The 15,367-nt window shown below is 46.3% G+C and overlaps 1 protein-coding gene across 4 annotated transcripts in view; it reads right to left on the reverse strand.

Annotated features, from left to right (window-relative positions):
• The window catches only part of ZFAT (zinc finger and AT-hook domain containing), a 254,220-nt gene that overhangs the window by 11,314 nt on the left and 227,539 nt on the right, over positions 1-15,367 (reverse strand). For all 4 annotated transcript variants that reach the window (XM_060116135.1, XM_060116136.1, XM_060116134.1 and 1 more), the window contains one exon: positions 13,775-13,905. In XM_060116135.1, the coding sequence (XP_059972118.1) occupies positions 13,775-13,905 (131 nt within the window). The remainder of the gene's footprint in view (positions 1-13,774; positions 13,906-15,367) is intronic.

Here is a 15,367-nt window from a genome sequence, read left to right on the forward strand (position 1 = left end):
CCTGAGCTAAGTGCTACAGACCTCCTCCAACTTGCCGGGGACAAAAGGCGGGTGGGCAAACCAGCTAACTAAGATACGGCTGGTGGCAGAGTCTCTGAGAACTGACTCCTGCCCACCCCCCATTCTCCCCACGACCTAGACAGACGGGAGGTGAGCTTCGGCCCCCTGCCCAGGGCCAGCCCCTCTGTAAACATCCCCTTCCTACTTCCCGACTGGGGAGAGAGGGCCACAACCGGACCGGGTGGTCCGGCCCAGAGTCTCAGATCCAGGCCACCGTCCATGACAGGCCCACAGCGGGGCTCCGTCTCTGAGCCTCTGCTTTTCCGTGGAAGGGACAGAGAGGTCTTCTCGCGCTGGACGGCCACGCCTCCACCCGCTTCTCTGGTTACTCAGGCGGGTGGACTTGGGGCTCCTGGAGAAGCAGGAAGCCCCCTGAGGCCTCCGGGCCGCAGGGGCACCAGAGCGGCCAGGGCGGGTGCCGCAGGAACGTGGCTGTTAACAACGGGGCGCTTCTCTGCCCACGCGGTCCGTGACCATGTTCACTTTCTATCACCACCTATAAAACTACCATAAAGGCAGTGGCTCAAAACACAAATCCTCCAGCTTCTAATCGTGCTGACGCCTGCCCCCAGGTGAGGCAATGCCCTGCCTTCAAGGGCTCAGGGCACTGGATCAGGCCCCCCCCGGCCCATCCCCCGGCTCAACTCCACTGTGCCATCTCACAACACAGGGCGGTTCCGGAGGACGGGCCCGACAGGACCTGAGAGGGCCGAGCCCTGGACCAGGAGTCAGCCCCGCCGAGGGGAGGCAGGAGCGCCCGGGCCACAGGGCTCGGCCGGCGCAGAGGCCTGGAGGTGGGCACAGAGCAGCCCAGTGGGCCGGTGCAGCCAGAGCGAGGAGATGCCGCGGGAGGCCGGCTGCTGCGGGGCCGGGAGGCCAGGGCGAGGTCCTGTCCCAGCTTACTGGAGGCTTTCAAGTTACTGGAGTGTTTTCAGGGAGGGATGCTGGGATCTGATTTACATTTGGAAAAGATCGCTCTGTCTGAAAACTGCATCTTAGAGCAGCAGGAGAGACGGTAGGAGCCAGGTGAAGAGCAAGCCCTATGACCCGGGAGGAAGGCTGACAGCTCAGAGCAGATTCCCTCCGGGCGACGGGGACGACGGTGCGGTGCAGAGTTTGATTCAGCAGGTCTGAGGGGGAGTCGGACGTTCTGAGTTTCTAACCAGCCCCCTGTGCTGATGCTGCCCGCCTGGGGACCACGTTTTCCGTAGTCAGGGCTTGCTGGAGGCGGCAGCCTGGGGCCAGAGGGGTGATTTAAGGTGCGTAGTGAATGGAGCGCCCACAGCGGGGAGAACACTTGCTGATGGATCAGATGTGGGGCTGAGAGAGGCCGAGGAGGGAAGACGGACCCCCAGCAGCTGGAGTGGAGCGCGTGCATTTACTAGATGGGGAAACTGGATGGAGGGGGCGGGGGGAAGAGGTGTGGAGTCCACACCGCAGGACACTGAGAGTCCTGCTTAGGGGAATGCCTCTGGCTAGCATGGAGGCTACTGCCCCAGGGGGAGAGAAGCTCAAGAGCCAGCCTGCAGCAGCACTGCCCTGGGCCGCACCCAAGGAAGGCTGGACCAGAGCCCTTCGGATGGTGACTACAGTTCTGGCTTCTCCTACCAGGGCCATCACAGCCCTGCCTTTGCCCCCAACCTCAAGCAGACTGAGCGATGTCAGCCAGCAAGGGGAAGCTGCAGAGAGGGGAGGGAGCAAATAGAACCCACCTGCCCTGGCCAAGGACGTGGACCAGGAAATGGGCACCCGAGCAAAGGGTAACAAGCACAGCAGTATTAAAACTCAAGTAAAGTGGGATTCTGCAAATTGCACCAACCGAGCTGCAGCTTCTTGGGGCGTAATGGGAAAATTGGGTCATAGAAAAAGGGAAAGAGAAGTAAAGTTCAATAACTGAGATCTTCAGGTCAGCTAAAGATGTTCTACATGAAAGAGTGTCAGAATGGGATAGGGAAAAAGCCTTTATTCTCTATTTTTTCAGACAATTTCCCATATGGCCACAGATATATCATGGAACGTACTTTCACTTTTAAAATTTCACAAAGAAATGGAATTTGCAGTCACTGCTAGGGAATAAAGGCGCTCAGCAAGTCATAAAAGAGTTATGAAAGGAAGTAGTTTTGAGTATCAGCCGTCAGAAATCACATCAGAAACAGAAGTCTCTGAAGGAAGTTTTATTTAAGACAAAGAAAAAGAAAAGACTCAAATGGCTAAGGGAGAATTAAAGAAGGCTCACAAAGGACAAGAGCTGGCATTAAGTGACAGGGGAGAGTAACCCATCGCCAAGGCCCTGAGTAAACTGTCTCGATCTATATGCTGAAGGTCACCACTCAGCAACTGCAGGACAAACGCTCTATAAGGAATGTGAAGTATGCAAATATTTGACGAGGCTACCCGTGTGTGTAATTACAAGTTTGATACAATTAAGGCTGGCAGGGCCCCAGGATCAAATAAATTGCACAGCAAAGTTCTTTAGGCAGGAGCCAAACCTCACTAATCAAAATACGCAGTTGAAAACGGGTTCTCACAGGAAAGGGTAGGATAAGAGGGAAAAACAGAGAAAGGAGTCAGTGAGACTTCCATATTTATATAGCGATCAAAAGGACTGGGAATTAAAAGGTAAAAGATGTCTATCTGGATTGCAGGCATCTCTACCACTAACAGAGAATCCAGAATTAGATCATCTGAGGGTCAGGAAGCACGGGGGACGCCTATACCCTCAGCCCTGCAGTATGCATCAGATTTGATCACCTACAAAAGATTTGTGGCTCCCCTGCATGGGCCTTCCAAAGGCATGAATCCATCATGACTGTAATTACACCACGGAGCCAGTGAGTGTGAAGTGGGCGTGCCATTCCCATCACATGCTGAGGACGGATAGAAAACACTAGCAGTTACGTCCAGAGGACAGAAGCTGCAGTTACTATCAGTTCTTTTAACATTATATATGTATCCTTAATCTTCTGGGAAAGAATCCTTAGATGAACCACAACGATGGCAAAGCCACCATAATGGGAAAGTGGAATAAATAAACGAGAAAACTGAAGATGCTGGGGTTTCGTTATGAGGAAAAGAAGAAAAATCAGCGATTATATGTCACAATTATGTGTCACTGCCACACTCACAGGCAAGTGATCTGAAGACAAATGAGGTTCTGAGCGAGAGAGGTAAGCAGAGGGAAAAGAATGGGTGGCTCTCCTGTAGCCTCCATGCCTTCGCTAAAGTCAGCGGGAGGTCTGTTTCCAGTAGGAGTCCAACAGAGCCTCTGCAGGAACAAGAAAAAGACATCCCAGCACTTCCGGGTAAGATGGCGGAAGAGTAAGACGCGGAGATCACCTTCCTCCCCACAGATACACCAGAAATACAGCTACACGTGGAACAACTCCTACAGAACACCTACTGAACGCTGGCAGAAGACCCCAGACCTCCCAAAAGGCAAGAAACTCCCCACATACCTGGGTAGGGCAAAGCGGAGAGATTCCCGCACAGAGGAGCGGTGCCGAGCGGCACTCACCAGCCCGAGAGGCTTGTCTGCTCCCCCGCCGGGGCGGGCGGCGCTGGAGCTGAGGCTCGGGCTTCGGTCAGAGCGCAGCGAGAGGACTGGGGCTGGCGGCGAGAACTCAGCCTGAAGGGGGCTAATGTGCCACAGCTAGCCGGGAGGGAGTCCGGGAAAACTCTGGAGCTGCCGAAGAGGCAGGAGACTTTTTCTTCCCTCTTGGTTTCCTGGTGCGCGAGGAGAGGGGATTAAGAGCGCCGCGTAAAGGAGCTCCAGAGACGGGCGCGAGTCGCGGCTGAAAGCGCGGAGCCCAGAGACAGGCGTGGGACGCTGGGGCTGCTGCTGCCGCCGCCAAGAAGCCTGTGTGCGAGCGCAGGTCACTGTACACACCGCCCTTCTGGGAGCCTGTGCAGCCTGCCACTGCCGGGGTCCCGGGATCCAGGGGCGGCTTCCCTGAGAGAGCGCACGGCGCGCCTCGGGCTGGTGCAACGTCACGCCGACCTCTGCCGCTGCAGGCTCGCCCCGCACTCCGTGCCCCTCCCTCCCGCCCGGCCTGAGTGAGCCAGAGCCCCCGAAGAGGCTGCTCCTTTAACCCTGTCCTGTCTGAGCGAAGAACAGACGCCCTCCGGCGACCTACACGCAGAGGCGGGGCCAAATCCAAAGCTGAGACCCAGGAGCTGTGAGAACAAAGAAGAGAAAGGGAAACCTCTCCCAGCAGCCTCAGAAGCAGCGGATTAAAGCTCCACAATCAACTTCATGTACCCTGCATCTGTGGAATACATGAATAGACAACAAATCATCCCAAATTGAGGAGCCAGGAGTCAGTGCTGTGCCTCTGAGGTGGGAGAGCCAACTTCAGGACACTGGTCCACAAGAGACCTCCCAGCTCCACATAATATCAAACAGCGAAAATCTTCCAGAGATCTCCATCTCAACACCAGCACCCAGCTTCACTCAACGACCAGCAAGCTACAGTGCTGGACACCCTATGCCAAACAACTAGCAAGACAGGAACACAACGCCACCCATTAGCAGAGAGGTGGCCTAAAATCATAAAAAGTCCGCAGACACCCCAAAACACACCACCAGACGTGGACCTGCCCACCAGAAAGACAAGATCCAGCCTCATCCACCAGAACACAGGCAGTAGCCCCCTCCACCAAGAAGCCTACACAACCCACTAAACCAACCTTAGCCACTGGGGACAGACACCAAAAACAACGGGAACTACGAACCTGCAGCCTGCAAAAAGGAGACCCCAAACACAGTAACATAAGCAAAATGAGAAGACAGAAAAACACACAGCAGGAGAAGGAGCAAGATAAACACCCACCAGACCTAACAAATGAAGAGGTAATAGGCAGTCTACCTGAAAAAGAATTCAGAATAATGATGGTAAAGATGATCCAAAATCTTGGAAATAGAATAGACAAAATGCAAGAAACAGTTAACAAGGACCTAGAAGAACTAAAGATGAATCAAGCATCGATTAAAAACACAATAAATGAAATAAAAACTACTCTAGATGGGATCAATAGCAGAATAACTGAGGCAGAAGAACGGATAAGTGAGGTGGAAGATAAAATAGTGGAAATAACTGCTGCACAGCAAAATAAAGAAAAAAGAATGAAAAGAACAGAGGACAGTCTCAGAGACCTCTGGGACAACATTAAACGCACCAACATTCGAATTATAGGGGTTCCAGAAGAAGAAGAGAAAAAGAAAGGGACTGAGAAAATATTTGAAGAGATTATAGTTGAAAACTTCCCTAATATGGGAAAGGAAATAGTTAATCAAGTCCAGGAGGCACAGAGAGTCCCATACAGAATAAATCCAAGGAGAAATACACCAAGACACATATTAATCAAACTGTCAAAAATTAAACACAAAGAAATCATATTAAAAGCAGCAAGGCAAAAACAACAAATAACACACAAGGGAATCCCCATCAGGATAACAGCTGATCTCTCAGCAGAAACTCTACAAGCCAGAAGGGAGTGGCAGGACATACTTAAAGTGATGAAGGAGAAAAACCTGCAACCAAGATTACTCTACCCAGCAAGGATCTCATTCAGATTTGATGGAGAAATTAAAACGTTTACAGACAAGCAAAAGCTGAGAGAGTTCAGCACCACCAAACCAGCTTTACAACAAATGCTAAAAGAACTTCTCTAGGCAAGAAACACAACAGAAGGAAAAGAACTACAATAACGAACCCAAAACAATTAAGAAAATGGGAATAGGAACATACATATCAATAATTACCTTAAATGTAAATGGACTAAATGCTCCCACCAAAAGACACAGACTGGCTGAATGGATACAAAAACAAGACCCATATATATGCTGTCTACAAGAGACCCACTTCAGACCTAGAGACACATACAGACTGAAAGTAAGGGGATGGAAAAAGATATTCCATGCAAATGGAAACCAAAAGAAAGCTGGAGTAGCAATTCTCATATCAGACAAAATAGACTTTAAAATAAAGACTACTAGAAGAGACAAAGAAGGACACTACATAATGATCAAGGGATCGATCCAAGAAGAAGATATAACAATTGTAAATATTTATGCACCAAACATAGGAGCACCCCAATACATAAGGGAAATATTAACAGCCATAAAAGGAGAAATCGACAGTAACACAATCATAGTAGGGGACTTTAACACCCCACTTTCACCAATGGACAGGTCATCCAAAATGAAAATAAATAAGGAAACACAAGCTTTAAATGATACATTAAACAAGATGGACTTAATTAATATTTATAGGACATTCCATCCAAAAACAACAGAATACACATTTTTCTCAAGTGCTCATGGAACATTCTCCAGGATAGATCATATCTTGGGTCACAAATCAAGCCTTGGTAAATTTAAGAAAATTGAAATTGTATCAAGTATCTTTTCCGACCACAATGCTATGAGACTAGGTATCAATTACAGGAAAAGAGCTGTAAAACATACAAACACATGGAGGCTAAACAATACACTACTTAATAACGGAGTGATCACTGAAGAAATCAAAGAGGAAATTAAAAAATACCTAGAAACAAATGACAATGGAGACACAACGACCCAAAACCTATGGGATGCAGCAAAAGCAGTTCTAAGAGGGAAGTTTATGGCAATACAATCCCACCTTAAGAAACAGGAAACATCTCGAATAAACAACCTAACCTTGCACCTAAAGCAATTAGAGAAAGAAGAACAAAAACATCCCAAAGTTAGCAGAAGGAAAGAAATCATAAAAATCAGATCAGAAATAAATGAAAAAGAAATGAAGGAAACGATAGCAAAGATCAATAAAACTAAAAGCTGGTTCTTTGAGAAGATAAACAAAATTGATAAACCATTAGCCAGACTCATCAAGAAAAAAAGGGAGAAGACTCAAATCAATAGAATTAGAAATGAAAAAGGAGAAGTAACAACTGACACTGCAGAAATACAAAAGGTCATGAGAGATTACTATAAGCAACTCTATGCCAATAAAATGGACAACCTGGAAGAAATGGACAAATTCTTAGAAATGCACAACCTGCCAAGACTGAATCAGGAAGAAATAGAAAATATGAACAGACCAATCACAAGCACTGAAATTGAAACTGTGATAAAAAAATCTTCCAACAAACAAAAGCCCAGGACCAGATGGCTTCACAGGGGAATTCTATCAAGCATTTAGAGAAGAGCTAACACCTATCCTTCTGAAACTCTTCCAAAATATAGCAGAGGGAGGAACACTCCCAAACTCATTCTACGAGGCCACCATCACCTTGATACCAAAACCAGACAAGGATGTCACAAAGAAAGAAAACTACAGGCCAATATCACTGATGAACATAGATGCAAAAATCCTCAACAAAATACTAGCAAACAGAATCCAACAGCACATTAAAAGGATCATACACCATGATCAAGTGGGGTTTATTCCAGGAATGCAAGGATTCTTCAATATACGCAAATCAATCAACGTGATACACCATATTAACAAACTGAAGGAGAAAAACCATATGATCATCTCAATAGATGCAGAGAAAGCTTTTGACAAAATTCAACACCCATTTATGATAAAAACCCTGCAGAAAGTAGGCATAGAGGGAACTTTCCTCAACATAATAAAGGCCATATATGACAAACCCACAGCCAGCATCGTCCTCAATGGTGAAAAACTGAAACCATTTCCACTAAGATCAGGAACAAGACAAGGTTGCCCACTCTCACCACTCTTATTCAACATAGTTTTGGAAGTTTTAGCCACAGCAATCAGAGAAGAAAAGGAAATAAAAGGAATCCAAATGGGAAAAGAAGATGTAAAGCTGTCACTGTTTGCAGATGACATGATACTATACATAGAGAATCCTAAAGATGCTACCAGAAAACTACTAGAGCTAATCAATGAATTTGGTAAAGTAGCAGGATACAAAATTAATGCACAGAAATCTCTGGCATTCCTATATACTAATGATGAAAAAACTGAAAGTGAAATCAAGGAAACACTCCCATTTACCATTGCAACAAAAAGAATAAAATATCTAGGAATAAACCTACCTAAGGAGACAAAAGACCTGTATGCAGAAAATTATAAGACACTGATGAAAGAAATTAAAGATGATACAAATAGATGGAGAGATGTACCATGTTCTTGGATTGGAAGAATCAACATTGTGAAAATGACTCTACTACCCAAAGCAATCTACAGATTCAATGCAATCCCTATCAAACTACCAATGGCATTTTTCACAGAACTAGAACAAAAAATTTCACAATTTGTATGGAAACACAAAAGACCCCGAATAGCCAAAGCAATCTTGAGAACGAAAAATGGAGCTGGAGGAATCAGGCTCCCTGACTTCAGACTATACTACAAAGCTACAGTAATCAAGACAGTATGGTACTGGCACAAAAACAGAAAGATAGATCAATGGAACAGGATAGAAAGCCCAGAGATAAACCCACGGACATATGGTCACCTTATCTTTGATAAAGGAGGCAGGAATGTACAGTGGAGAAAGGACAGTCTCTTCAATAAGTGGTGCTGGGAAAACTGGACAGGGACATGTAAAAGTTTGAGATTAGATCACTCCCTAACACCATACACAAAAATAAGCTCAAAATGGATTAAAGACCTAAATGTAAGGCCAGACACTATCAAACTCCTAGAGGAAAACATAGGCAGAACACTCTATGACATAAATCACAGCAAGATCTTTTTTGACCCACCTCCTAGAGAAATGGAAATAAAGACAAAAATAAACACATGGGACCTAATGAAACTTCAAAGCTTTTGCACAACAAGGGAAACCATAAACAAGACGAAAAGACAACCCTCAGAATGGGAGAAAATATTTGCAAATGAAGCAACTGACAAAGGATTAATCTCCAAAATTTATAAGCAGCTCATGCAGCTCAATAGCAAAAAAACAAACAACCCAATCCAAAAATGGGCAGAAGACCTAAATAGACATTTCTCCACAGAAGATATACAGACTGCCAACAAACACATGAAAGGATGCTCAACATCTTTACTCATTAGAGAAATGCAAATCAAAACTACAATGAGATATCATCTCACACCAGTCAGAATGGCCATCATCAAAAAATCTAGAAACAATAAATGCTGGAGAGGGTGTGGAAAAAAGGGAACACTCTTGCACTGCTGGTGGGAATGTGAATTGGTACAGCCACTATGGAGAACGGTATGGAGGTTCCTTAAAAAACTACAAATAGAACTACCATATGACCCAGCAATCCCACTACTGGGCATATACCCTGAGAAAACCATAATTCAAAAAGAGACATGTACCAAAATGTTCATAGCAGCCCTATTTACAATAGCCCGGAGATGGAAACAACCTAAGTGTCCATCATCGGATGAATGGGTAAAGAAGATGTGGCACATATATACAATGGAATATTACTCAGCCATAAAAAGAAACGAAACTGAGCTATTTGTAATGAGGTGGATGGACCTAGAGTCTGTCATACAGAGTGAAGTAAGTCAGAAAGAGAAAGACAAATACTGTATGCTGACACATATATATGGAATTTAAGAAAAAAAAAATGTCATGAAGAACATAGGGGTAAGACAGGAATAAAGACACAGACCTACTAGAGCATGGACTCGAGGATATGGGGAGGGAGAAGGGTAAGCTGTGACAAAGTGAAAGAGCGGCATGGACATATATACACTACCAAACGTAAGGTAGATAGCTAGTGGGAAGCAGCCGCATAGCACAGGGAGATCAGCTTGGTTCTTTGTGACCACCTGGAGGGGTGGGATAGGGAGGGTGTGAGGGAGACGCAAAAGGGAGGGGATATGGGAACATATGTATATGTATAACTGATTAAATTTGTAAAATAAAAAAAAAAGAGTGAAGAAAAGAGAACCTACAGAATGGGAGAAAATATTTGCAAATCATGTATCTAGTAATGGTCTTGGACCCAGAATATGTAAAGAACTCTTAAAACTAAACAACAGGGCCTCCCTCGTGGCGCAGTAGTTAAGAATCTGCCTGCCAATGCAGGAGACACGGGTTTGAGCCCTGGTCCGGGAAGATCCCACATGCGGCAGAGCAACTAAGCCCGTGTGCCACAACTACTGAGCCTGCACTCTAGAGCCGGCAAGCCACAACTACTGAGCCCTCGTGCCACAACTACTGAAGCCCACGCACCTAGAGCCTATGCTCCGCAACAAGAGAAGCCACCACAATGAGAAGCCCGTGCACCGCAAGGAAGAGTAGCCCCCGCTCGCCACAACTAGAGAAAGCCCGCGTGCAGCAACAAAGACCCAATGCAGCCAAAAATAAATAAATAAACTTATATTAAAAAAAACCTCAACAACGACAAAAAATAATTTTAAAATGGGCAAAGGACCTGAACAGACATTTCTCCAAAGATACACAAATGACCAAAAAGTACATGAAAAGATGTTCAACATCATCTCAAATGCAAATGAATTTCAAATTCAAATGTAAATCAAAACCACTTCACACCCACTAGGAAGGCCATAAGAAAGTGTTGGTGCAGACTCAGAGGAAACTGGGACCCTATACACTGACAGTAGGATCATAAACCGGTGTAGCCACTATGGAAAACAGTTTGATGGTTCCTCGGTAAGTTAAACATTGAATTACCATATAACCCAGCAATTCCACTCCTAGGTGTACATCCAGAAGATTGAAAACAGGTGTTTTAAAAAAAAAAAAAAAAAAAAAAAAAAAAAAAAAAAAGACTGGAGATTAATAAATAACTTTCAGTTACCACTGATAAACTTTGATATGTGAGATTCTTTTCAATTTACATTAATATATCATGAAAAAATTATAAACAGAGCATATAACTAATTTCTAATATGGGAAAGAAATCTTGAAATTTTTAAACATCCAGAATGAATTCACATACAACCCAGAATTTATTTTTGGCCCTTTGGAAGAGATATAGATAAATAGATAGATAGATAGATAGATAGATAGAAAATAGGAAACTTTTAAAAGATCTCAAAATATGCTATCCAATAGTAATTTAAAATCATTTTTTTCTACAATATATAGTACATACTTTATGACAATGTGTTCTTGCTATTTCTTCTACAGGATATAACTGGAGAATCAAAACATAAAGCCCACAGCATACTCCATCCTACTTAATAAACATTTACTGAGCAACTACGATGTGTGAGACCTTGAGCTGGAGAAAGACGAAGTCCCCAACATCAAGGGCTCCCCACAGGGTGAAGGGAGAACATTACTGCTCCCCAGCAGGTGCACCAGGGTCCACATTTGAGTGGCTTAAGGACACTCGATAAACAGATATAATTTCTCTACTGAAAAATCCTAAACCACAGTTTAATTAAAAGAAAAAAAGTTGAAACGGATTCATTTCTCTAATAAAAACAGCTACATTTAAACTGAAATAAGACAACTGAATCCAGAGGGCATTCCTTCACCCAGGAGAGCCTGACACAATGCAACCCCTTTGCCATCCGAGTGGGCGTCTGACGTCTCCCGCCCATCAGTCCGTTCATCCAATCTCCCATCCATCATTTACCAACAGCCTCGGTGCACCAGGTGCCAACCAGGTGGACAGGAGAACGGCTAGGACACACGTCCTCGGGAACATTTCCAAAGGCAGTTACTCAAGTCTGTGTTAAATAGTGACACGCCTCTCAGCCCTGTGTTTCCAATAAACCACAAGACTGAAGGGTGCCACTGCTTTCTGCCACTGCAAACACTTTATACCTGTTGACACTGGCTGCGCCAGAGGTTCACCTGCCTTATCCCTTGTCATGCTGTCACTCTAACGCCTCAGAGCACATCTAAGCTGTACTCTTCCCCCGCAACCTCGTGTATCACCGCATCACCTGCGACATGCAATAAATCACGTCTCTAAGTAACAGCAAATCAATCCACTTCCTAGAAGGAAGAGGCAAGTCACAATCAGCGGCGCCTCCCTGCAATTCTCTAAGGGATTTGGCGTGTACGAAACATCCAAAGTTCTCCTATACCCTTCCTGAAGTGCCGGGTCTAGCTCAGGACTCCCCACGCCGTGATGCAAACGAGGAGCTTCAGAAGAGATGTACAAGACAATCTGAAGATCGCAGTCTAATAAATACAAAGAAAAGCTGCAAGAGTGTCTGGCCTAGAGGTGTATGAGTCTGTTCCCAAACAATGCAGAACACCAGGCCCCTGCAGCCTGAAACATAAAAACTCCTACTGTCCTGTCTGACATCTGTCCAGGGTCTCATTGACAGAAAGCATCCTAATGGAGGAGGGTTTCCAGACCATGCAGCCCAAACGTTCATCTAGAGGCACCAAGTCTTGCCTCTGGATGCAGAAATCCAGAGGTGACCCAGCATGTACTAATTCCCCCGGGAACTGTTCAGCCTGAATTTCATGCTTTGTGCTGTGGCCTGGGCACACCTGGGGGGACGGTCATGGAGACAGCCCTGGGAAGTCCACCGAGTCATCAAAGGCAGGCCGCGGGGGACATGTCACTCAGGGATGCGAGCGCCGAATGAAGAGATTATTTGTTACTTGCCGAGAAAAACTTACCTCTTCCGCGGTTAACTGCTTCACGCTTCCTTCTTGCTTTTTGTTTTCAGATTCGGAACCAAGTGCACAGCAGAACTTGGATCATTCTAGTAACGCCCACCTCTCCCAGGTCTGTGAGCAGATGTCAGACAGCTGCCCCGGCAGTCCCTTATTAAACAGCCCCCGACACCCCGGCTCCTCGGCCCACGCCCCTCCCCCTTTCTCGTTTTACTTTTCTCCACTGCTCCCGTTCACCACTTGACATCCTTTCTGTCTTACTTATCTTTTTCTCAGGAGAGCAACCACTTCGATGGCAAACATCGGTTCTCTCCTGGAGCCCCAGCAACGAGAACGCTGCAGGCACTTAACTATACGCTTCCTGAGGGAATCACTGAAGACGGATAACCATGTAGAACTCTGTGCTCTGCGATTCAACCTTCTCCGTGCACGTGACCTTTGAGGCTAAACCACACAGCCTGGGTCTGCCCTGGTTCTGATGTGCTTCCTGTCGTTTTTGCTTTTTTAAGTATTTGTGTAAGCCAGCTCAAATCTTGTGTACAGTGAAGCAGGAGAGAGTAGAGAGAGAGGTAGAGACAGATACAAAGGACGATCTGATTATCACACATGCCGCATCCTAACAGACGGTAAAGTCTCCACTGAGGTTAGAAGGAGAGTGACAGTGTGACAATTAACTACAGTAACCTTTATTCAGACACTGGCCATCTTCTTCCTATCAGTTTAGTTCAGTCATCCTGCACTGATTCCGTCTGGTGATGTTTAATACTTGAGGCCAGTCCCTCCTGGCCTCCCTGGCTGTCCCCCCAGTGGCCCTGCTCCACAGACTCCGGCCTTAGGGACCGAGGCTGCTTTTGACCACAGATGCGTCCAAATGCATCCATATCACGCTCGTTTCACTCTGGGATGCCTTTCATTGAAAGGAAATGAATCAAGTTTCCAGAACTTTTTGAAATATGCTACACCTTTCCCCTACAACACAGCCTCACATATGGCACTACCGCAGATACAATCCCATGATAGTAAGAAGAAACCGCATGAGACTAGACCGATTTCATTCCAAATTCCACCTTAGACAGGTTAAAGCCCTGAAAACCTAAGGGGGCGGTGGGGAGAGAGGGTGTGTGTCAGCGCAAGGAAACAGTATTTAACGGGGAGGGCAAGGTCCTACCTGCTTCACGACAGTCACCGTCCCGGGCGCCATGGCGACCACCGAGGCAAGGGCAGTGGCGTCGTGGGTCTCGGTGCCCAGCTCGATGATTTGCTGGAGGATGTTTACAGCCGTGGGGTCAAGTCGGTCACCTAGCCAGGAAGAAGCAAACAGGGGACTGGTGAGGCCGTGGGCAGTGAAGGTCACTGAACGCAAAAGCAGCCCTTAGCAGAGGCCATTCTTGCGCGGCGCCTTCTCCAGGGATGCACGCGTTCTCATAAGTGCTCATTTTGACCACAGAAATAATGTGCATGGTACTTCACAGCCGACAGTGCACTCTCCATAAGAACCTCTCGGAACTCCAAACAACCTGCGAAGAGATGACATTGTGCCACTATTATCCCCACTTTATAGATCAGTCACCTCACTGCGAAAAAATGGAAGAGGATTGTCTTAGGCCCTTGGGTCAGTTACGCCACAAAGCCAGGGCTCAAGCCCAGATGTTCTGAATCCAGACTTGTTGATACGGGACTGCCTCTCAAAACAGAAACTCCTGAGAAGCACCAGCTATGACGTCAAACCACAGAGCTGGCTCTCCTTGAGCACAGGCATGGGAGGTGGGCAGTGAGCGTGTGCCAGATAAATGACGCAGGAGACGGGCAGGGCACCCAAGGGTGCTCAGTTATCAAACCAGTGGGCTGTAGAATTCTAAATTAACGTAAGCTGAGGATTCTCTTTTAATCATCTCAAAAGACTGTAATCCGTATCATCAGGGCAGCTACTGAGTGTACCCTTTCACTCAGCTCTCACCATCTGCTTGGCCATCTGTGAGTCTCCGGAACACAGCACTCTGACCCTGACCATTACTTCACTAAGAGGGAAATTACTACCTGATCTCCAGGCTAGCGTAATATTATGAAGTCTCCACCAATGTCTATATACTCCTGGACGACTTTCTGCGAGCCACGTTCCAATGCGAATCAGTAAGTGATGAGGGAAGGGAATTCAACGTGTTCTACACAGAGGGTAGGACGTGGCATACAACTGAGGCAATGACATTAGCACCTGTTCACCATGCACCAGCCTAGCATCCCCTACACACACCTATTCTCTCCTACACACACACTCTCCTTCGGCAGGGGGGCGGGTTTCAACTCTGCCTTGCAGCCAACCACTCTAAACATCTAAACACTAAACAAAACACTGACCTTAAAAAATGTACTGAAATAAGAGTTTAATTCCTCATCCATTTACTCCCTCAATGACCACTTATCAAGCCTGAACTGTCAGCCAGGAACATGGTTCCCAGTGGGATACAACAGGGGTCCCCAACCCCCGGGATCTAATGCCTGATGATCTGAGGTGGAGTTGATGTAACAGTAATCGAAATAAAGTGCATGATAAATGTAATGCGCTTGAATCATCCCGAAAGCATCCCCTCCCCCCGTCCTTGGAAAAACTGTCTTCCACAAAAATGGTCCCTGGTGCCAGAAAGGCCGGGGACAGCTGGGATCCAGACAAAGATCTAACGCTGCCTCCCCGCAACCCCTTCCAGGGCTCACAGGTGACTGAGATGGACCGTAAGCAAATCATACAGCCCCTAGTCAGTTCCAT

This window comes from Mesoplodon densirostris, chromosome 13 (assembly GCF_025265405.1).
Source record: "Mesoplodon densirostris isolate mMesDen1 chromosome 13, mMesDen1 primary haplotype, whole genome shotgun sequence".
NCBI lineage: Eukaryota > Metazoa > Chordata > Mammalia > Artiodactyla > Ziphiidae > Mesoplodon > Mesoplodon densirostris.